Source organism: Pestalotiopsis fici (assembly GCF_000516985.1).
Source record: "Pestalotiopsis fici W106-1 unplaced genomic scaffold PFICI_Scf_3, whole genome shotgun sequence".
NCBI classification, from domain to species: Eukaryota; Fungi; Ascomycota; class Sordariomycetes; order Amphisphaeriales; family Sporocadaceae; genus Pestalotiopsis; species Pestalotiopsis fici.
This window is the reverse complement of record NW_006917093.1, coordinates 5,397,366-5,418,585: the sequence shown is the minus strand read 5'-3', so window position 1 is coordinate 5,418,585 and position 21,220 is coordinate 5,397,366. Positions and strand designations below refer to the sequence as shown.

At 49.1% G+C, this 21,220-nt stretch overlaps 10 protein-coding genes across 10 annotated transcripts; 3 read left to right on the top strand and 7 right to left on the bottom strand.

Moving 5' to 3' along the window:
* Window positions 1–342: 342 nt before the first annotated feature.
* PFICI_05750 (uncharacterized protein) lies at window positions 343–2,042 on the bottom strand (the record flags this gene model as incomplete). The annotated part of the gene is made up of 2 exons (XM_007834331.1): window positions 343–1,453; window positions 1,525–2,042. 2 exons carry the CDS (start codon window positions 2,040–2,042, stop codon window positions 343–345), a joined length of 1,629 nt encoding a protein of 542 aa, XP_007832522.1.
* Window positions 2,043–2,450: 408 nt separating this feature from the next.
* On the bottom strand, window positions 2,451–4,869 carry PFICI_05749 (uncharacterized protein; the record flags this gene model as incomplete). The annotated part of the gene is made up of 4 exons (XM_007834330.1): window positions 2,451–3,642; window positions 3,696–4,134; window positions 4,192–4,310; window positions 4,361–4,869. The coding sequence occupies 4 exons, from the start codon at window positions 4,867–4,869 to the stop codon at window positions 2,451–2,453; spliced, it is 2,259 nt and encodes a 752-aa protein (XP_007832521.1).
* Window positions 4,870–5,488: 619 nt separating this feature from the next.
* PFICI_05748 (uncharacterized protein) lies at window positions 5,489–6,028 on the top strand (the record flags this gene model as incomplete). Its single annotated transcript, XM_007834329.1, has 1 exon — window positions 5,489–6,028. One exon carries the CDS (start codon window positions 5,489–5,491, stop codon window positions 6,026–6,028), a length of 540 nt encoding a protein of 179 aa, XP_007832520.1.
* A 3,258-nt stretch (window positions 6,029–9,286) lies between these two features.
* On the bottom strand, window positions 9,287–10,269 carry PFICI_05747 (uncharacterized protein; the record flags this gene model as incomplete). Its single annotated transcript, XM_007834328.1, has 4 exons — window positions 9,287–9,443; window positions 9,494–9,649; window positions 9,723–9,957; window positions 10,014–10,269. 4 exons carry the CDS (start codon window positions 10,267–10,269, stop codon window positions 9,287–9,289), a joined length of 804 nt encoding a protein of 267 aa, XP_007832519.1.
* Window positions 10,270–11,195: 926 nt separating this feature from the next.
* On the bottom strand, window positions 11,196–12,080 carry PFICI_05746 (uncharacterized protein; the record flags this gene model as incomplete). Its single annotated transcript, XM_007834327.1, has 1 exon — window positions 11,196–12,080. The coding sequence occupies one exon, from the start codon at window positions 12,078–12,080 to the stop codon at window positions 11,196–11,198; it is 885 nt and encodes a 294-aa protein (XP_007832518.1).
* Window positions 12,081–13,678: 1,598 nt separating this feature from the next.
* Window positions 13,679–14,763, top strand: PFICI_05745 (uncharacterized protein; the record flags this gene model as incomplete). The annotated part of the gene is made up of 2 exons (XM_007834326.1): window positions 13,679–14,577; window positions 14,637–14,763. 2 exons carry the CDS (start codon window positions 13,679–13,681, stop codon window positions 14,761–14,763), a joined length of 1,026 nt encoding a protein of 341 aa, XP_007832517.1.
* Window positions 14,764–15,320: 557 nt separating this feature from the next.
* On the bottom strand, window positions 15,321–15,620 carry PFICI_05744 (uncharacterized protein; the record flags this gene model as incomplete). The annotated part of the gene is made up of 2 exons (XM_007834325.1): window positions 15,321–15,447; window positions 15,511–15,620. 2 exons carry the CDS (start codon window positions 15,618–15,620, stop codon window positions 15,321–15,323), a joined length of 237 nt encoding a protein of 78 aa, XP_007832516.1.
* Window positions 15,621–16,097: 477 nt separating this feature from the next.
* PFICI_05743 (uncharacterized protein) lies at window positions 16,098–17,598 on the top strand (the record flags this gene model as incomplete). Its single annotated transcript, XM_007834324.1, has 3 exons — window positions 16,098–16,485; window positions 16,542–17,298; window positions 17,361–17,598. 3 exons carry the CDS (start codon window positions 16,098–16,100, stop codon window positions 17,596–17,598), a joined length of 1,383 nt encoding a protein of 460 aa, XP_007832515.1.
* A 946-nt stretch (window positions 17,599–18,544) lies between these two features.
* On the bottom strand, window positions 18,545–19,159 carry PFICI_05742 (uncharacterized protein; the record flags this gene model as incomplete). The annotated part of the gene is made up of 1 exon (XM_007834323.1): window positions 18,545–19,159. The coding sequence occupies one exon, from the start codon at window positions 19,157–19,159 to the stop codon at window positions 18,545–18,547; it is 615 nt and encodes a 204-aa protein (XP_007832514.1).
* Window positions 19,160–19,645: 486 nt separating this feature from the next.
* On the bottom strand, window positions 19,646–20,749 carry PFICI_05741 (uncharacterized protein; the record flags this gene model as incomplete). Its single annotated transcript, XM_007834322.1, has 1 exon — window positions 19,646–20,749. One exon carries the CDS (start codon window positions 20,747–20,749, stop codon window positions 19,646–19,648), a length of 1,104 nt encoding a protein of 367 aa, XP_007832513.1.
* Window positions 20,750–21,220: the final 471 nt, after the last annotated feature.

Genomic DNA, 21,220 nt, shown 5'->3' with positions numbered 1-21,220 from the left:
ACAAACTCTGCGATTGCAAAGAATGAATGCCGATATTATACCCAGGAGACACAGAGAATAGCCGATATCGCAACAACATTTCGCCATGTGAATGGCAAGAAGACTTTGGGGAAATCATGATCCAAAATCTAAGCACATGATTGCGACGGTGTTGGGGCCAGATTTATGGTGGATTAGACATGGAATTTAGGTTCTAAACTACCCTGATGGTGCAGCATCTTGACCGTACGCACATCTACAATAGGTACCAAGTCAGAAACAGATCATATCAATCTACAGGCTCTGAAAACTTGAATCATGCATTAAAGGCATTAGAAATAGAGCTTTGTAGAACCATGCCAATCAGCCAGACATGTTGACATCGTCAATCCACCAAAGAACAGCCCAGTTTGCGACGGCAATGATACCCAAGAGCCACAGCGGCAACCCGACAAAATTATGCGCCAGACCCCATCCCAGCATGAGACCGCCAACCGTCGGTCCCAGAATCCTGGCCGCGCTCGAGATGCTCGACGCGAGGCCGTGGACGGTGCCGAGGAGATCCGGGCTCGGCGCGCAATCATTAACCAGCATGATGGTTGCCGGGTTGACAAATGTCCTGGACATGACATTCATGGTCAGAACCATGGACAGACAGGTCCAAATCAGGGCGGCCTCGTCGGGCAGGAGAACAAGGTAGGGCAGCGAAAAGTACGCGACAATGCTGAGCGGTAGGAAGATGCGATAAGAGCTCCTGACACCAAGGCTGCTAATGATTCTTGGGTATAAGAGGAGCTGCAGTGGTATGCCAATCATGCCAATAGTCATGTTGGCGAATCCCATCTTCTCGCTCGATAGTCCAAGACCGCCGGTGAAGCGGAACGGCAAGTGGAAATCCTGGTTCTCTGCTCTTGGAGCTGGCAACAGACTAAAGAACATGGAATTGAAGGCCGAGACGTGCAAAGACTGCAAGAAACGCTGAAGCATGTTGAGGCAGACATTTCGAGTCATGATGGCACGCAGCGGAGTTTGCTTCTTGTCCTCGGGTTTCGCTGGCCTTTCGTCCGCCTCCTCCTCGTCCCAGAGTGAATTGAGCGGCGTTTCCGCAACGCTGGACGGTATTGGCTGGTAAGAGTATGCCGAAGTTGGATGTCGCAAAATCTTGCGCATGATGAGCTCGCCGAGTCTGCGTCCAGGATCTGGCCGTCCCCGGAGTCGAGGATGCGTCTCGTCGAGACCGAGTATAATCCCAAAAGCGGCTGCACCCAAGATGAAGGCGCAGAACAGGTTGGGGAGCGCGTACGGGAACATTCTCAGGAACTCGACGCCATCATCGCCACCAAGAAACGAGCCAGGCCCAAAAATGCCAGGCATTGAATGAATGGGATCCGCAAGGAAACCGCTCAAAAGTGGTCCAATGATGACACCGACATTGAAGCACATAGGCAAGAGAAGAAAGGCTCGAGATTGATAACTATTCATATATTAGCATTCCGCCTTGATCATATACTTGTAATGAATTGTTCATGGAATCATTTGACGTACCGTTTATCAGCAACTACTTCAGACACCATGGTCCTCAGTACGCCGACATTGCCATTGAGAGCACCAGCACAGAATCGGAAAAAGAAGGCGGCAATCAGAGATCTAGAAAACCCCATTCCCAGGGCAGAGAGGGCCGAGCCGGTAAGACCAATAATCAAGACGCCTTTACGACCCAGGCGAGGATTATCTGCAGCGCGACCCCACCACATGGAGGTAAGACATTGTGCGGCAGCGAATACAGCAGTAAGGTAGCCCGCCTGCTTGGCAATCTCAGAGGGACCAAGGTGTGGACTGAACCATCGCAATTGGTAAAAGAGGTAAGATGTCAAAGACCGCTCGCTCAAAGGCTCGGCTAAACGAGCAAAGACAATGACGGCTAGCTGCCCTTTCCTTGGAAGTGACATCCATGAGATAACTTTTGTGTCGCTGGAGTCCGAAGGGCGCTCAGATTCTCGGAGAAGAGACGTCGTCTCGGATGAGTCCGCCGTCGGCGACGACCCATCAGGTGCTTTCGCCATGGAAATTTGCTCGGGACTCATCTGACGCTGTATGTGTAGCAGGAGATTGGCTTAGGAAGCTAAATCCAGGATGAGGGGGATTCTGTCTGCGCATCTGCGTGGAAGAGAAGACAATATCTATTTAATGTCTAGCACAGGGCCCATTCAGTCCGATGGGCTCGGCTCGGCCCAATATTCCAATACTACTAGTTTATATCTATACACACTATAGTAGTATGGTAGCGGTGACCCCTGTTGACCCGCCTGCAGGGTTGGTGGACCCAACCTTGTCTTGTTGACGGTGAGGAACTCCGAGAAAAGATTCACGCTACCTACTGCACATGCTTGGCACAATCATATCTAATCAATCTGACCGTCCGTCTGACCAGTCAACAGATACTACATGGCCACAGGTGGGATTCCTAGAGATCACGGCCTCGTGACGGTGCGCGTGCCGCCTGGAAGCATCATGTTCACCGACCAACCTTCCATCGCATGAACCTCTTGAGCAATCTTTTGCAGCCAAACTGTGGGAACAACGGATAGCCAGAATTCGCATCTCTCGTGTTTCAAGATTTCTGATCCAGATTCCCACGACTGCTGGCCACCGTACCTGTCGCCAGTGGTAAGTTGTGCGTGGGCGAGGGACAGATATATCATGGCCGCCGTAAACCCGGCGGTAGAATTGAGAATGTTCATGTTCTGCACCTCCCAAAGCGCAAACATCCATTGGTGCACTGCCTCCTCGCGGTCGGACCCCAAGTGGACGATGCGAGCTGCGGCAAGAACTATGCGCATATGCAGTTGCTGGTCGTGTATGTTGTCCAACTCCCGAGGTTCATGATTCCGAAGTTCATTCAATAGGGATTGCGCCGCATCTAGTCTTCCGAGTCCGATATTACTTTCCACGGACGCCAACAATAAACGTCGGAAATCACGGCGTGATCGACCCGGTCCGACGGCGCTGTCAAGTTCTGGCTGAAGTATCTCGAGAGCCTTTGCATAATCCTCCATTTCGCAATACATGTCCGCGAGTCTGCCAACCAAGAGGCGTCGTGAAATATCACGGATGGGCTTGGGCGAACTCAATGCCATGAACTGTTCAAGAGACGCTCTGGCGGCACCAAAGTCTCCAATGGACTGAAAGAACCTTGCCGCTGTGCTCTGGAGTCTGAAAGTTACCTCGGTGTCGAGAGTGGACAATGGCAACTCAGCTCTCCACTTGTAAATGAACGAGGGTACATCATTGTCGAAGCACTTGATTTTATTCTCGATTTGAGAAATGTGTAGCCGCCCTCTGAGTGCATGGTCGCGGCGCGTGGCTGGCTGCGGGCCGCGCCACATGAAGTTGCGTATTTGCGCCTCGGACTTGACAGTATCTCCATCAATGCGACATAGTATGCTCTGAAAGAGCACAACAGAGGCCTGGAGATAATATGACATTGGCTTTCGCACAAGAGCTTTAGCTCGCTCCATGGCCGCGTGCCGGGTGGAGACCGAGTCTCTCTCGGCAAAGTAGAGAATTGCCTCGAGAACCTGAGATCTATCTGAACTTTGCACTTTCTGCATCTGTATAGCATTATCTAATACCATCCAAACTGCGTCTTTGAGCGGTATAGACCTAGAAGATTAACGTGAGAGAAGATAATTGAGTATCCAAGGACTGAGTCGTACCAGTCTGTATTGCCCTCATAGCATGGTGGGCAGGCAAAGCACAACAGCTTCAATGCTATTGATCCAAGCTCCTCCATGGCTTCGGGGGTCAAGGCTTGGGATAGGAAGAGGCTGAATTCCGGACGCAGAGACCAAGCGACCGTGTCATCTTCCAGGACTTGCTTAATGATGTAGGGGCTTGCTGCCACTGAGGAGAATACTGTTTCATCTGACAAACATTCGACCACTCCTTTTGGGAGCCCAAAGTCTATCGCATTGATACTCTCTATCTCTCCATGGATATTCCAACGACGCTGGGAGAGGCGGGCACTTTTCAATAGAACGACGGGAATCTCAGTGCCACCAAGTCCATGAAGCAGGAGTAAGAGCTGGTCAGAGTCGGGAAGGACATCAGCGTAGTCGGCAAAAAGGTTGTAGTATGATGATTGAAGAGAAAGATCTAGGAAGGTGAGCAGGGCAGTTTTTGAGTAATGATACACTGCACAAGAAGACTAACCGTGCAATTGACACAGAATTGAGCGCTGCACAAACCCTGTATAGTGCTTAAATTGTGGACGAAGAGAGAGGAAATGACTGAATAGCTCCCCGTCATCCACGTTTAGATATCTCTCGTATCTGTGCAATGTTGAGTATGCCCTCTTGTTTTCTGAAATATGTCTGCTTACGTCGAATGTGGAATATTGAGTGGGAACCAAAAGATAGCTCCGAGACCACCGAGTCTGCGAGCGAGCTGAATATACTTTCTCCCAGAATTCCGAATGTTTGTATAGTTGGGTTGTCCGACGAAGAGTTTGGCGATGGGAGGGGGCACGGACGCTTGGGCACTCAATCTAGACCGGAGAAATATCACGACGCAGGCAAGTCGCCGCCGTAACTCGGCGTGGACGGCGTCATCGTCAAAGACGGTCCAGAAGCCATCGACATCACCTCGGAATCGCTCGCATACCTGGTCGACAGGCGTGAGATCGACGGACTCGACGGAGAAGACCTTGTTTGTCCGCTGATTGCTGGGGGTGATGCGATACTGCACCTCGCGGCAGAGAGCTCGGGACTGACCCAGCACGGCGACCAGATGCTGCAGGTGCGAGTTTAGAGCAGGGATCAGCTCTTTAGCTCGATCCTCGTCAAACGTCTCGGCCAAGCGGTGAATCGAGGTACAGAGACATGTTCCCATTGCGCGCGCGAGTTCGGCAGAGACTTTATCGCCGAGAGAACCTCCTCGTTATCTGCTGGTAATTCATTCACCAATTGTGTGATCTCAAACAATTTACGCGTTGTTTTACCCAGGGTCAGTGGTACTCGGGACTCGGCCCCAGGTGACACGCTGCCCCACTTGGTCCGGGCCACACCTGCGATAATTTATCTCGATCATCTTATCTGATCCGGCATCTTTCGTACACTAGAATCAGCAAAGCTTCAGATGGGTGGGTCTCTCTGTGGTAAGGGTGGCTAGTGATCTATTTTAGAATCTGATAATTCTCGAAGGCCACGAAAAATGCATTAGATAGTTTCTGCGCGTGGTGAATGATCCAAGAACAAAGACAACTGACACTGCCCGAAAACACATACACCGACGACACGATCAAAAATGCAGCGGCTCCAGTATACATCGTGCCCATTTGTCCTATGCCAAAGTCGTCTCAGTTGTGGCGCATGCTTCTCGAAGCTTCTATTTATAGTCTTCATGATAGGAGTCTGGAAAGCGCCCTTTATAAGCGTTCTCAAGACCAACCGATCAACCACTTCTAATGTCTGTAGTCCTTGCTTGTTTCCTCGAAGTTATCGCGCGCATCATGTTGTCCACTCATAACATTGTCATTCTTCCAGTCGCCTGGGATCACCCAGACGGTATCCACCTACGGAACCTCCAACGAACTGAAATCGCCGTTCTGGGAGGCTTAGAACCCGGGATTCCACCATCTGCTGCCGACGTTCCAGTTTTTCTTGTTGCATATTGCAATGACATTCCAGTTGGCTGCGGCGGTCTGCGTCCACTATCTTCTCCACCGGATGGTGTGCTTATCGATGCCGCTGAGATCAAGCGCATGTTTGTCGACACAGCATACCGGGGGCCATTGAATTTGCCCAAGGGCTCGCGCGGTACCATTGCAGAACTGATACTTGAGAGGCTGGAAGGAGAGGCTCTAGAAAGAGGCTGGTCATTGTTGCTATTGGAGACTGGCACTTTTTTGGCGAAAGCAAGGCGCTTCTATGAAAGACGCGGGTTTGTTCAACGCGACATGTTTGGAGACTATAACGAAGCCGACAATAGTGTCTGTTACGAGAAGCGGCTGGCTTCGGCCCAAATGGCTTCAATAACTTCCCCAAGCTAAGCCTGGCGTTCTTTGCCGTTGCCCTTGCGGTTCTAGGAGGGCATGATTAACAACTACTTAATACGTGGTTGTCTTGAAGTGAAAATCAAGCTTGTATATAGCTCCAGCGGGACACACACGTGCATGTATTCAATTGTCTGCATGTCGTCAGACGATTCATGTTGGTCTATGCATCAAGTTCAAGACTTATGAAAGTGCTTATGCTGAGTAGTTCTCGACGCAGTGCCCATTGTAAATGCCGCCTGCTTTCTTTTTTCCATCCCGTTCACACCAAGATATTGCCGATACTCGCGGCAATCCCGGGTGGAGACGGACGGCGGCACATACCGAGATTCAATCATTTATAAAAATGCGTTCCGGAGAGTAAAAAGGTTAAGGGAGACTCACTCTAATGGTCCAGCCCGGAGACGCAATTGAATACGTCGGAAGCTTATAAGCTGGCGGCAGGGGCGGGTCTTTGGCACCAATTCTATGCATCGGCAGTGAAAATACGCAAAGCTGATTGCTTACCTACATGGCTGGATGGGCTTGAACAAACACTTTTCCGATATTCTTTTTCTTGGTTTTGATCGACCTACTCATTCACGCACCATTTCTTTCTTCCTACATCGCTTGTATCCATGAGACCAAAAAGGACTGCCTTTCATTGCTTCATTCAAGATGGCAGCTAAAATTACAGGAGAAGTGGTGGTGATCCCAACCAATCCGTGTAGTCTTCCTTACTACTCAAGTCTCAGCTCTCTGATCGCGACAAATGAAGCTTCTCAATCGTTCTGTACTCTGAAGTTCGACGTAGTTGCGCCTACCGCCACGAGTAGTTAGTATTTACAATTTATTACAGTCTCATCATATGTTTGCCGGCTAACAAAAACTCCACAGTATTCGTGGATGGTGCGACGACGACCATAACCGTAACCAGCACGTCAACATCGACTACGACTCCTGTAGAAACAACTACTGGTTAGTCTAGCTGATCATTCCAACATGTTCTTACACGACTGAAAGAGTTGAAACAAAACCTGGCTACCTTTCTCCCAGACATCTCACGGCCCAGGTCCCATATTCTTACATGGCTCATACTTAGCCTAAGTACTGATCACTCTACGTTTGCATCTTTACAGAAGTAGACAGCACTTTTGCAACTGTGACAGCTGCACCTGTTACGGAAACAGCCACAACTACTACGACATCCACCGAGATCGTGAGCCTATTTTCTTCTGCCTCTATACCTCTTTTCCTTTAGGCTGCCTTTAAAAAGCTTTTCCTTCCACAAGCTATCGTGAACTAGTCAAGACTGGAAAATATAGGCACCGTGGACAGAGATGGATCAGATAGTGATATTGACAGCGACTGATTCTCCTCTTCAATTAGGACACTGGAACCAAGACGGAAACGGAGACTGCCACGACCATCTCTACCACCAGTGTTTGCGCCACAATTCGCTTTCCTGAGACTCTGAAGAAGCGGCATCCTAAAGGTACTGAATGTGCTGGTGGTAAAGCCTCCCGCAGCCGTCCGAGCCACTCAAAGCAAACATGGTACTGGCAGGGCAGCTCTGGCTTTCATCCAGATGGTCTTTTCCGCAGCCACACGGACGGTGCAGGAAGTGGCCACGGGCACGGCCACAATTTTGGTCATTCCGCTGATGAAGACAACAATTACGGCGACGATGGCAATTTCCGTGGTGAAAGTGACTCCATCCACGTAGGAGTCGATAGGAGTGGGTATGCTGGCATTGATCATTCTGGCAACAAACCTGCGTATTATACTCGACCCAACGGCGGTGATCGATTTGAGCCAGGCTACGACTCTTCTTACACCGACCCTGGTGCCTCGAACCCAGTATACAATCCGTCCTTTACCACCGAAGCTACCGAGTCAACAATCCAGTCGCCCATTCGTACAAGCACTAAGACGAAAAGTGATCAGTTCACCTTGGATCCGACTATTTGCAGCTGCATCGCGACCACGATTACGGAGACCACAACGACAACCGGCCATACTTCAACAAGTACCACGATTGAAATTACTACCGAGACTTCTCCCACGTCAAGTGACACCTCAACAACAACAATCACTGGCACAACGACGACGACTCCAACTGTGACAAGGACTGTCGAAGTCACAGACTCGACTACAAGTACCACGACGACGACGTTGACGGCCACAACAACGTCTTCTGTCACCGCCACTCAGACCGTTGCCGACGGGTTAGTCTTCTCTCATTTGTTTTTGTTTTCATCCACCATATCTGCTAATCTTCAATGCAATGAGCTAACATGTTTCTTGTGATAAGCAACTTCTATTCAGGCGGCACTGCACCTGTGAGTTTGATTATTCGTCCTATATCTCGCAATCTCCATCACACGCTTCCAGGCGAATACAAAGACAATGCAAGAGCTGGACCTTGCGCTTTAGATGACAACAATGCCTTGGATGATTCCAATTTGCATTTTCTATTTCTCTCTTTTTATTTTTATTTTTTCTTTTCAAAAAAGGATACTGATATGATTTTGAAAATGCAAACAGGGCGGTGACGGCTGCATGTGCACGTACTCGGTAACTTGTGTAACCGCCGCCTCTTACCGGTATACTCGCAGGGCCCTCCTGGCCACAGACTTTAATCAGTGCATCGACGTCTGCAATCGCGACAGCGACTGCCTATCTGCGGTATTTGACGACACGAATACCTGTTACATTTACAACAACGCCATGGCGGATGAGTCCCTCGGCGGCTACGCCGATCGCTTAGACGTGGCCAACCAGGAAAGATGCGCCCTTCCTGCCGGCTCGCCTGGGTGTAATTGAAGTTTTTGACGTGGAGCTAAAGATGATGTTACGTTCAGCTGTGAAACTCGAGTTGGGATAATCTTCGTCAGTGCAATAACAACTTACTTCTTGTAAATCCCGTACATTGTTGAAAGGCAAAAGACAAAATCAGCTGTGAGCATATCAAATCGAAAATCGAATATGATTTTTTTTGGGGGGGTAATACCGGGATTCGGTGCATACATACCTAGTCTCCTTGCCCTCCTCTAATATTCGCAATGGGAATTATGATGCACACCCCTTGTAAAGCACTGTGAAAGCGTACCTGCGCAAATATGCCTTCTCTTTTCCCAGCACTTCTGCGTGATATGACGATTCCTGGCGCCACCAAGTGCCTGCAAGGTCCCCTACCAAGTAGAAGCGACGTCTGATAGTTCCCCCCACGTTCTCTACCTTACTAGGCACAATAGCCAATGCAGCCATGACATTCTATGATATGCCACATTTTTGGAAAGATTCTTCCGAACGGATAATGTAACCTCTTTTTGGAAAGTGAAGCCGCAGCCCGTTCTCAATCTCAATGACCACCTTATGGCGAGCAGATCCAATCAAAGTACCATATTGAGGATGAGACCCAGGAACCGAACTAAAATTTGTAAGTAAATTCCTTGACCTCATGATGTATGGTAAACATACTCAACTGTCTCGACCACAACTCCGGTGGCAATGGGAATTGCATGGAGATCAACATTTGACAAGCTCAATTGACCCGGCTCGGATTCCAAGATGATGGCTGAAGCTTCCTCTGCACTAATTTTGATCACAGCCTCGGGCAGTGGTATACGGGAGATCCTATGGATACTAGTCAGCATAGAGAAACGAGAAGTCGCACGGAAGATTCGCCAAGGATATTTGTGATACTGACCATGCATATACACGCGGAAGATCAGCAGTTCCGAATCCAGGAACTTTTTCAAATTGCAAGTCAAGCAGCGCCCATCTTACAACGAAAACAACATTGATATCAGCAATGGTCATAGCATCACCAGCGACAAACTTGCGATCTGCAAGCATTTCAAATTCCAAAATCTCAAATATGGACTTGAGCTCGCTCAATGCGCTCTCGCGCAGAGTTGCGTGGTCCGGCCTCGTTACCACCGCTTGATTATGTCAGCATACGAAGCAATTAGTCTTTGTGGTTAAAGCTCAGACGTACAGAAAATAGTGGCTCGATCTTGCACGAGCCCAGGAAAACTATCTAAAGCGAATGCCCTCAGCATGATACCGATTATGGTGTTACCGTATGCTTCAAAAGCCTTGTCGGATGGGCTAGATTGTAGCGTGGCCGACAAGGCCTGTAGAGCGTCCACGGCAACCGCAGAGTCGCAATACACATCCTTGCCAATGGCCATGAGGGGGATTCGCCGATGAGTGATGCCGAGCGCGGTCAAATCTGGACGGGGGAGCATCATGGGCTGCTCGCATTGTTGAAATGGGAGGCCAGCGGCCGATAATGCTAGGCGAACCTTTTGACCGTAGGGCGAGAAGCCTGTGCAAAGTTAGATCCCTGTTTGCCTAGCGCAAGCGCTTGTCCTTACCATAGTCAAATAAAACAATCGGAGGCGACATGGAGGTTTGGACAAGATTAACAAGTCGCAAGAATGAAAGTGTTGATGTGAAATGGCTTATTAATTCAGTTGTGGCTACACTACATACTAGCAGGTATTTATATATTTCTTGGTGCGGAGGTTGTCCGCAGTACCCGCAATATTTCGCAAAATCTATACCCAGCTAGTAAGGTTTGTGAGACTAAATAGCTCATAAATGTTCTCTTTTCAATTCAATGGATGGGGTTCACGGTGATAGTTAGCATAAAAGTACCTACTAGTGACGATATCCTGAAGTAAACAGTTTCCTTTTTAAGTCAATGAGTTTATCGCCACAGCAAAGAACATCGTGATGTTCCGCAATAAAGGCGGGGAGGGCTACTATCATCGAGGCGAATGATATGAAATTGCGGACCGATCGGAGAATAATGAGCACCCGATGGCCCGGTTGAAGGTCATGATATCCATAATAACATCATTGCAGATCCATTTCTGGTAGCTCGGGTCCGTTCATTAGCTAGTTGCACCTACGCAACGTTCGACGCCATAACACAAAGCGTCTACTAATCCTTCAATAGCTTCAGCAACGCGGCTGCTACTATACCCATGCACCACGGGAAAATAGACAATGAGCGGCATCGCAACCCTAAAAGTCGCATACCCCCGAGTACCTGCTTTACCAGGTGCACACGCTAAAGAATAAGCTATAATCGTTTCTCATTCACCTGAAAATCGAAGGATGATGGATTATTGTTCTATGGACAAGTGAACGTCTTTTCATATGAGCCATTTCACTCATCAATAGTGAATATGGCTCCCTTCTCTTGGCCTTCAAAAACCAGCACCAAAGCTCTTTGAGGTTCGCCAAATACCCAACCTTCGGAATGCATTATACCTATTCTGGGTCTCTGTTCACCTTCCACGGCGCTACGCGAACTTAAATGGTTCACGTCGTGTAAGTCGACCAAGTCCCTCAGCCTAAGTGCAATCTCGTCCGTCTCATCCTCCCCAGGTTCTCTCACTAGGGGCAGATCGTCTGGAAAAGTCCAACGCGCAATCTTCTTTTCTCTCAATCCGTTCTCACCGTCGAGCGAGCCAAAGGCCCACCAGCGGATTCCCAAGTCGCTGGGCACGATCTTGTATGAGTCACCCGGCCGGAGGAGGCGGAGCAATTTGTCCTGTACAGATTCATCCTTGTTGCCCAGGCGTTGGACAAGTCTGTCCGGGGCCAGCTCAAATGCAACTTCAGCGTGACCTTGTCCTAAAGGCGGAACAGTTATGAAGTCAAAGCCATCATCAACTCCGCGTTTCAACAAGTCCGGATTGCCAGATATGCGCGTGGTGGTGATGTGTCGCGCCACGGGATGTAGCGGTAGTTCTGGGGCTGGACATTGACTATCCGATGCTGTTATCTGGGGCGATCTCATGGTACGGATGAAAAAGGCATCCTCTGTTGGTGTTGTGTCCAAACACGAGTACTTGGTCAGTATAGTGACAGCACGATCGGGAAACGGTGACGCAGTCTGTTTGATAGAGGCGATGAGTTGCAAAGGTTCTGATGGGTACGGATCCTGGATGGAAATGGCGTGTGGAGGACTCGTGCTGAGGCTGAGTGAGAGCTGAACTTTTTGGGATTGCTGCTGCATTTCCTGTGCCGATCGCGGCTGAGAGGTCATGATGAGTGAATGTACGGTCTTTGCGGCTTTGGTCTACACGCTCCTATTGAGCGGGGTTGTTTGCTTGTGAAACCTGTAGATGGAAGAAACTAGCTCCCTAGTGGTCTAATAAAGATAAACAGTAGACAGGGGAGAGTACAATGTTAGTCAGATCTACGACAGACTCGTCTAGCGAATAACAAGTCAAGCATGCCAAGTGCATAACTTCAGGTCCCAGACTTGGCTTTATTACCTAAATACCTAAATACCTAAACAAGCCAGGGCTAGGAGGTTCGGATACCCGGCGGTACGTTCTTCATTCAAGAATTGCCTGTCTCTCTCATCTTTGAGCAGCCTGTGAGGGATCCATTCTGTTTTCTGCCCTACCAGAGCTTCGCGCAATGAAAAATTGGCGCCGTCGGTACCAATGAATAAATTCGCATGAATTATTTCTGGCTGGGCTCCTTGCTCTTCGGGGTTTAGTTTTATGTGGCCGCTGTGAAGATCGATCTGATCTGCCCCGACGGTCATCCCAAACATGACTTGCACGCCAAGAGCTGTGGATCTGTCATAAAGAGCCTGCCGCAGATGTACTCGATGCACTGACAGACAAGGAGCGGCATACTTCTTTTACTCTTCTAGAATATACTGAGTATGAAACACTGTGCCGCTGTCGTACTGTTTCAAAACCAGTGTTGGTGTGCGGACGGATTTTGAATATAGTTCTTCATAGACGCCGAGCTGTTGCAGCACACGAACAGTATTTGGCTGCAATTCCAGACCTGCACCTCCTGCCTTGTCTCATTGTCAATTACACAGAAACAATCCGCACTTGTGATTTGGTAGCTGACCGCCTGCAGGGTTTTATTCCTCTCCAAAAGCGTCACCTTGAAGCCTTCCAGCCGAAGAGCGATTCCACAAGCCAAGCTAGCGATGCCAGCCCCGACAATGCAGACGTGAAAACCAGCTTGAAAGTCCGTTATTTCCGTTCAAGGTAAGTCGTTGAATCTATGAAGTCTGATGAAAGATGTGCTACACCAAACTGTGCATTTGAGCATGCTAGATATTAATCGTATGTTAGCTTATCTTTCGCAGCAAGGAATGACAAGTAAATGCTCGAGGTGCCGGGCAAGGCTCAGCCCTGAGGGTCGCAGAACAGGTGGGACAAAATCCCTTGCATCTTTCGTTTGCCCCCAAAGTCCACCAACTGCATGATTACCGGTCTGTGCCGCAGGCGGGAACAACGATCATTGGTCCAACGGGTATTAGCGTCTAGAAGGATTCCGAGATGCAATACAGTCTGAGCTACACTGTGATACTTTTAGCACATGTATTATATTTGGAAGCCAACGGAACAGTTGCATATGTGGTGTGGGTCATGACGGCTCACTATGTCTGCCTGCATTCTCTTGTACACAGTAGCAGGATACAAGGTTCGATTGTCTCTCACCTCCAAAACAAAGGAGTAGATTCGACATTTGATTCTCTGACTATCCGCACCGCGCTAACATCTCCCGAGTTTGCGTTGACAAACAGCCACCACTGATCGCGACCTCTGTGCTGTGATCGATATCCTGCTTGTGGGCCCATTAATCTATACCAGCCCCCGAACCGTCACCATGTCTTCCAAGCTTGGTTCTCAAGCCTCTTCTGAGTCTTCAGGCCTCGCCTTCTTTGGTCGCCAGTTCACCAAACCCAAGCCATTACCAAGCGACACCCAGCTCTCTGAGCACGTCGCCATTGTCACTGGTAGTAGTTCAGGTCTTGGCTTCGAGGCTGCAAGGCAGCTCCTCGCACTTGGTCTTGCTCATCTGATCGTGGCCGTGCGCTCGCAAGAGAAAGGTGACTTGGCGGCAGGCAAATTGCGAGATGAGTTTCCAAAGGCTACAGTATCAGTCTGGATCCTGGATCTGGAGTCGTACGACTCGATACAGGCATTCGCGGAGCGTTGCCAGACGCTACCTCGCATCGACATAGTCGTACTCAATGCCGGACTGCGAAAGCCGTCGTTCACAACCGTGCCTAGCACGCATCATGAAACCGTCATTCAAGTCAACTACCTCTCAACGGCCTTGCTCGCAATCCTGCTGCTTCCTGTCCTGAAGTCAAAGGCGACCCCTACCAGGCCTCCTACCCTGACGTTTTCAGGGTCTGATCTGATGTACACTGTCGCTTCAAGCAAGGGCAAAGACCCGATTTTGCAGCAGTTTGATGATGCAAAGGCATATAATCAGTTCTCGGTATACTCCAAGTCGAAACTATTGCTTGCCGTCTTCGCTGCTAAGCTTGCCGAGTTCGTTGACCCTAAAGACGTACTGGTCCACGTCACAAACCCGGGTATGACAAAAGGGACAAACATGTTTCGGGAGTCATCAGCGCCCGCTAAACTCATCTTTGGTGCCCTGAACAAAATGATGGGCAGACCAGCGGAAATTGCCGCTTCAAATTACGTCTACTCGACCGTCGTCTCAGGCCAAGATGATCATGGCTCATTTGTCAGCGACTGGACCGTGAAGCCGTGAGTTTGTTCAACCTCTGTTACGGTTTGACAAATATTATTAACACTTGAACGCTTAGGTTCCCCGAGATGTGGTACACACCCGAGGGTCAAGAATACTCGAGTCGATTGTGGGATGAAACTATGGAGGAGTTCAAATTTGCCGGAGCATCAAAGATTCTTGACGATCTGAGAGGTGCCCAGTGAGATATAGGTCCTTCCACGCCAATAATTAGACCTAGCTTGGTAGGAATTTGCCACGAATCATGTCCTAAACCTAGAAATGCGGCGTCAAATCATTGTACGTTGGTGTTGGAACTTCATCATTAGGGATATGTGTATCTTTGTGTATTTGCAGAAAAGTGAGGATATACGAAGGGAGTATGCGGCACGAGTGAGACGGTAATGCGAGGCTGTTTAAGAAGGAGTTTCACATTTCCAGTCGGTATCGATTCCCCAATATCCATGCTTATAGTTGTTCTCGAATAAATGTTATGGAAATTAAACAGACCGCGCACCATCATAAACGATTGGAAGTTGGACTTGTAAAGCTGTTTGCTATTTCTCAAATAGCGTGTGTTGGGTTCGCGATTAACTGCAACAGTTATATATACTAATCATTTTCCATACCAAGATACCATCGACTTGCATTATATTGCAACAAATGTATGAGACTCGTCCCATTTCCTATTCAGAATCAGAGCATATGTAGCTAAAACTATTGAGATCTAATTATGTGTGCTGCTATGCAGAATTTTAGAAACTCAAAGAGCGAACCATTGGTTAAAGCGCTTGAGTGGGTCATATTTGTGCCTGAGCTGCTTGAGCTTGGGCAGGCTCTTGCCAGAGATGCTGCTCAAGGCCTCGTCACCATGAGCAAAGTTGATATAGCTATTCTCATATTAGTAAACATTCCATTTATTTATTTTTGGCAGATTTGGCATTGAGACTTACGCGCTGAACTGTGTGTTTCCAGCAGATTCGTTCAGGTAACCCCTCACGTCCTGTCCGAATTGGTTGCCTGCAGTATCGAGCGACTTACTTGTGTACCATGGGATGACCATAACGTAACATTGCATACCGCGCCAGGGGTACGATGTCAGAGACGGGTCAACTTTTGGCGCAAGTGTCGTCGGGTAGCACTTTGCCAGCACGGTGGAGGCATTCGCCTCGGGATATTCTGCAATGAAGCTGGTATACTCGGTCCAGATATCGCGCCATGCCGTACAAAAGTGGTGAAGCGGCGCCCACCACCAGCCTCATGCAGTCTCACTGCAGGCTTCCTGCTGGCCATGCGGGTAGCCGGCCACCCAATGTGCCCTATTTGGACAATCCATGGGCCCACAGTGCGAAAGATCCGCCTGATGGCTTACAGTACATAGGTATGGTGTGGGCCAACGATTGCATTCACCCACCAACAACGCGGGGCACTAGACAGACCATAAGCCACATTCACCCATCTCTATACAACTTTTTTTGATCCTGGTTTTGACTGTAAGAAGTTCACGCTGATCCTGATCTTGACAAGAATTAAAAAAAAAATGGCAGACTCCAACTTCATCTCGTCTCTTGCCGGCTCGCTCTCGGCTGAGTCGCGGGTTTTAAGCGACGAGAGGTCGGCAGATTGGAAGGACTCCATGAACAGATGGTCCCACTATGGCCTCAAGATGCCCTCCGCCATTGTCCGGCCAAAGACTGAGGCAGATGTAGTCACTGCAGTCCAGAAACTGGTATCTGCGTCTATCCCTTTTGTCCCGGCTTCAGGTGGCCACAGTCCCTTTTCATATATCGGAAAGGAAGGCGTGGTTATTGATCTCAGCCAGTTCACCGGCGTCGAGGTGAACGAGACCAAAGACTTGGCCACAGTAAGGGGCGGTACTCTGATGAAGGAGCTTCAAACATCACTTCATGCTCACGGGAGATTTGCTGGTACGTTGAGCAGCAGACAAGTTCAAGCTTTACCAGCATGACTGACGTGAATATAGCGGTTGGAAGCGGCAACACAGTCGGAGTCATTCCCTACTACATCGGAGGCGGCATCAGCGCCTATACACCCCTGTACGGCTATGGTTCCGAGAACATCGTCGCAGCCAAGATAGTCACTGCAAAGGGCGATCTGGTCAAGGTCTCGGAAAGGGAGAATGCTGACCTTTTCTGGGGTCTTCGAGGAGCTGGCCAATTCTTTGGCCTCGTTGTCGAATTGACAATCAAGATTTCCCCCTACAGCTTGATGGGCAATGACCAAGGCCAACGTATGCTTGGCACCTACATCTTTACGCTAGACAAGCTGGACGCTGTGAGCGCCGCAATGGTGCCCATCATGGAAAGCGAGGAATGTGCTTCGGCTGGCCACTTCAGCATTGCCCTCGCGCCGCCCGACTTTCAACATCAAGTCCTGCTCGTGGCACCGCAAGTCTTTGCTAGTGCTGAGGATGCTGAGAAGCTGCTCAAGCCCCTGGCAGACCTGGGACCTATCATGCAAACATTTGTGCCTTCCACTTTCGAGAAGCATAGCGACCACTTCGACTACCTCTGCGCCAAGGGCAGTTTCAAGAGGTTCACCCAAATCGGCATGACTGGCTTCAGTAAGGACAACTTCGCAGAGCTTATCAACCTCCACAGTGAGCTCGTAAAAGGCTGCCCAGACGCTGCCATGTCTGCATTTTCAGTGGAATGGCACACGCCTTACAAGGGATCCCGCGAGGTCGTTAGTTTCGGTCATGCCCAGGTCGATTATTGGATGTAAGCCTGTGCTGTCCGACTGTTAAATTTACCGATTTAGCGCTAACTTTATTCGCTTCCAGGAACATACTCAGCTGGTATCAGGATCCCAAGAGCCACGACTTTGTCGACAGTGTGGGCAAGAAGGCTCAGGCAATTTCGCGTAAAGGGGATGATGAGGACGCCTTTGTTACTTATACCAACACCAGTCGCGATGATCCCCTTCCGTGGCGATACAAGGGTGAAGAGAGGATCAACAGACTTCGCGCCTTGAAGAAGGAGTGGGACCCTACGGGCGTCTTTACAAAGACATTCCTATGAGTCACAAGATTGTAGTTCCAGACTATGCCGCCAAAAGCTTCCGTCTGCTATATTTTATTTGACTAGAGTAGAAAGTTGAAGGCTCTTACCTCAGCCTCGGAAATACTTTGCGAATAGACTCTCTGACTGAAATATGTAAAAGCCAGTGCAAATTAAAAACCTGTACTGGCATTCCAACTGGGCCATGCAAGCCAGAGCAGATGCTTCCAAAACCCACAGGGGGGGATCAAACCCTTGTCAGCTATCAAGCTCATGTATACATGTATGCCTATGCAGAGCAAAAGCCAAGGCTCTGGGGGCGTGTCAGGACGATACCTAGTCTTACCAGCAAAGATACCCTTGCTCATCGTCAGTCCATACGGGTGAATTCCTCTGTACCTGCATATTCACAGGGACCACCCTACACACTCTCGTCAATGCCGCCGTGATGTTACGCGTCTATGCACAAGTGATGTATCACCGTTGAGGTTCTTATTATCGTCCTGAGTAGATACGTCCGGATTTCGTCGCGATAGCTTGCACAGTCTGACTTTATGGATTAGTACACTCATGTATCCCAAGTCCTTCAATCTCTGCAACCCTACCTCTGCAATCTTATTATAGCCATATACATAAAGTCTCTTAAGACGTTGCTCTTGGGTCGCTTGTACGGGAAGTGGGGTCGGAATAGGTTGGATTGACAATGCCTGCAACCACGTTTCGGTCCCGAATTACTACTCTACTCTGGTATCAAAGACGATACGAAGAAAGTAAACTCTCAACACCGCGCCGCAAAGGCTTTTGGCAAAGTAACACATGCAATACAAGCTGCGTATGTAGACTAGTATGCCTCTCCGACAATCCGGATGCAGTGGTCGTATGTAGTAATGCGTAGCATCAAAAACAATTGAAAACAAATTTCGCTTTTTTTCAACAAGTTACATACATATAGTCGCCAAATAAAAGGTTAGGATAGCTCAATCCTGGTGATAGTAGGATCAGACGCCTCCCACATCTCTCTTGTCATGTGCACTGTGCACATCCGGCGGGTGCCACCCTGGCTCCTATCTATACCCAAGCAGAAGACACGACGCGAAGGCAAAGGATCACCACCTGCGTCACCTTCCAACATTTCAGTATCTAGTATGTTTAGGAGATCTATACCGTCACGTAAAAGCCAGGTAATAGTCGATCCGCGAAGCTCATATGGTAGCCCAATTCGAATTGGGGGCCATGGTCTGTACCCGGCTGACTGGGGCTCAAAATATTGGCTACCAGCCGAATTTCTCAGAGCCAGAGATTCACCCAAAGAATACATCTTTTCTGCATCCCACGACATGGCTTCTGATGAGTTGGTATTGATGTCTGAATCCGAATTCATGCCGGAAGCGATGATACCAACAGAAAAGTGTGCCATCTCGGATGTAATACCGACGGTGAAAAGCTTTTTGGACAATTGAAGAGGGGCCAGCCACTGTCTACACTTGTTGGGCTTATGTGCATCTTCCACGCCACAGACCAACGTGCCAGCTAGTTCAATGTCCAACGAGGCATGAGCTTGATACTCGTATATATCATCCATATTGCCCGGAACCAGACATCCAGAAGTTTTCTGATGTGGATGAAGTGTATGATATTGCTGTCTCGAATGCCAGCCAGCCCATGACCAACTTGGAAATCCATCTCGTACCCGGTCTTCTGTATTATTCCAAAGTAGTGCGTAATGAAAGTCCTTGGTGGGAAGGCCGCAAACGAACTGCAGATCCATATTTTGTGCCAAAATATTCAAGCATCCTGAAATTGCCGCTAGTTTGTCTGATTCGAACGACAACTTGCGGCCAGTGTACCCTCTCAGGATATTGTCGTATTCCCCGAAGTCCCAATTTATCTTTTTAAACCAATCGTTGGACAACAGGACTCGGTATCCACTAGAGCGGAGGTCGAGATGTGATAAATCAGCATTGTGACCATACTTTCCCGAATGCAAACTTTCGCGCCGGAATCCAGCAGCGCACATAAAGGAGACATCGAAACGGCTGAATATGGCGACCTGCCTGGACAAGGCGCCTTATTGATAGGTCCATGACCTTGTCGCCCACTGCGATTCATGAATACGATCCCCCGTGCCAGGTAGTGATGTGATGTACGACTTATCACCAATCGTCTCAATTCGCTGATTTCCACCCAAGTTACTCAGTATGTCCTCCGGCAAGAGCCCTGCGTTTGCGTCGGACGAATTCTTGCCGTGCCCATCAATCAGGGTGATCTGCGCATGGTTATATATGTAGCCCATGGCATTGATTTCGGCTGCCTTTTGCTGTGCATCGTTTTGGTCAATGCAATACAGATCAACCCAAAGGTGAACAATTGATAGTGCGGAACAAATGCGCAGTGCATCCTCCACGACTTTAGGAATTTCGGATGGCAAAGACACTGCTGTGGCCCCAGAGCTACCAAGCCCGGGAGGTAACTCGGATACAAGCTTCATGCGGGCCTCCTTGTTCTCCCCCCATACGTAGCTCAGCGCCGCATACTCGGCTTCTGCAATATTGTACTCTGAAATGGTCCGACTCTGTACATTGATAAGTCGAATCTTGCTAATTCCAGCCGGCGAAAAGACCGCAGAGAAAGAACCCCCTTGACAGGTATTATTGTGCGTATTCCGACAGGTCGAAAGCCACTGCGAAAGCAACTCGATGTTTCGCTGCATGGTTGTGACCTGAAACCCATTGGCGAGAGGGCGCGCAGGGTCGACGGAGCCGGGCGACAGCAACTGAAATCCAGCCTTGACGGATCCTTCGTATATGGATAGGGCATCTTCATCTGAGTAGTCTGGTGTGCGGCGCAACGAGATTTTAATTTGTGTTGCAACGAGATCCCCGGTCCTGGGATTTCCATATCCCGTTTCCTCGTTGTAGTCTTGCCGTCTGGGTAATAGCACGCATTTCATCTTCCTGTCATCTATTTCTTTGGGGTGAAACCACGGTGATCCCCGAAGAGGCGCGGTGGCATTCTCGTAGAGGGCATGCTTGACCAGACGACAGAGCGGACACCTCGCATTAGACTTGATGTCCTTTAACGTACCAAGCTCTTGGATATACCTCGGCCCTGTGAATAGACTGTATAAATCAACCCCTGCGCAGATCTGACATGGCTGATCAAGCTCGACCATGTTCACTACTAGTGTAGATATAGCCTGTCGGCTGATTGTTGTTGACGGCGAGAAGCAGTCATAAAATTATGTTCTCTTTCACAGGCCGATAGAGAGGAGGTGATTAAATCATCCGATCATTGCAATAATCTTTCAATGGTCGTTGCAGTCGGCTGAGTGGCAGTTCGCAGGGCTGGCAACAAGAACAACTTTCATCAGTTCTGAAGGTTTGAGATTGTTAAAGAGAGGTATAAGCGGGGGAGGAGCGGGGGGAAGTCGGAAGCAGAGCCTGGTTTCCATGTGCAGGTACTGATTAGGTACCTAGGTAGGCATACAAACCTTTCCGTCGCACAGCCGGCGGGGTTGACATTCCCTGTTTGTTTTCCTCAAGATATTTTGAAAACGCAACTCATTTCCCCCTTGTATACCTGCATTATCATTGTCTTGCTCCAAATGTATTCCATTTATTGGCTCTGGATGATCTTGTAAGTT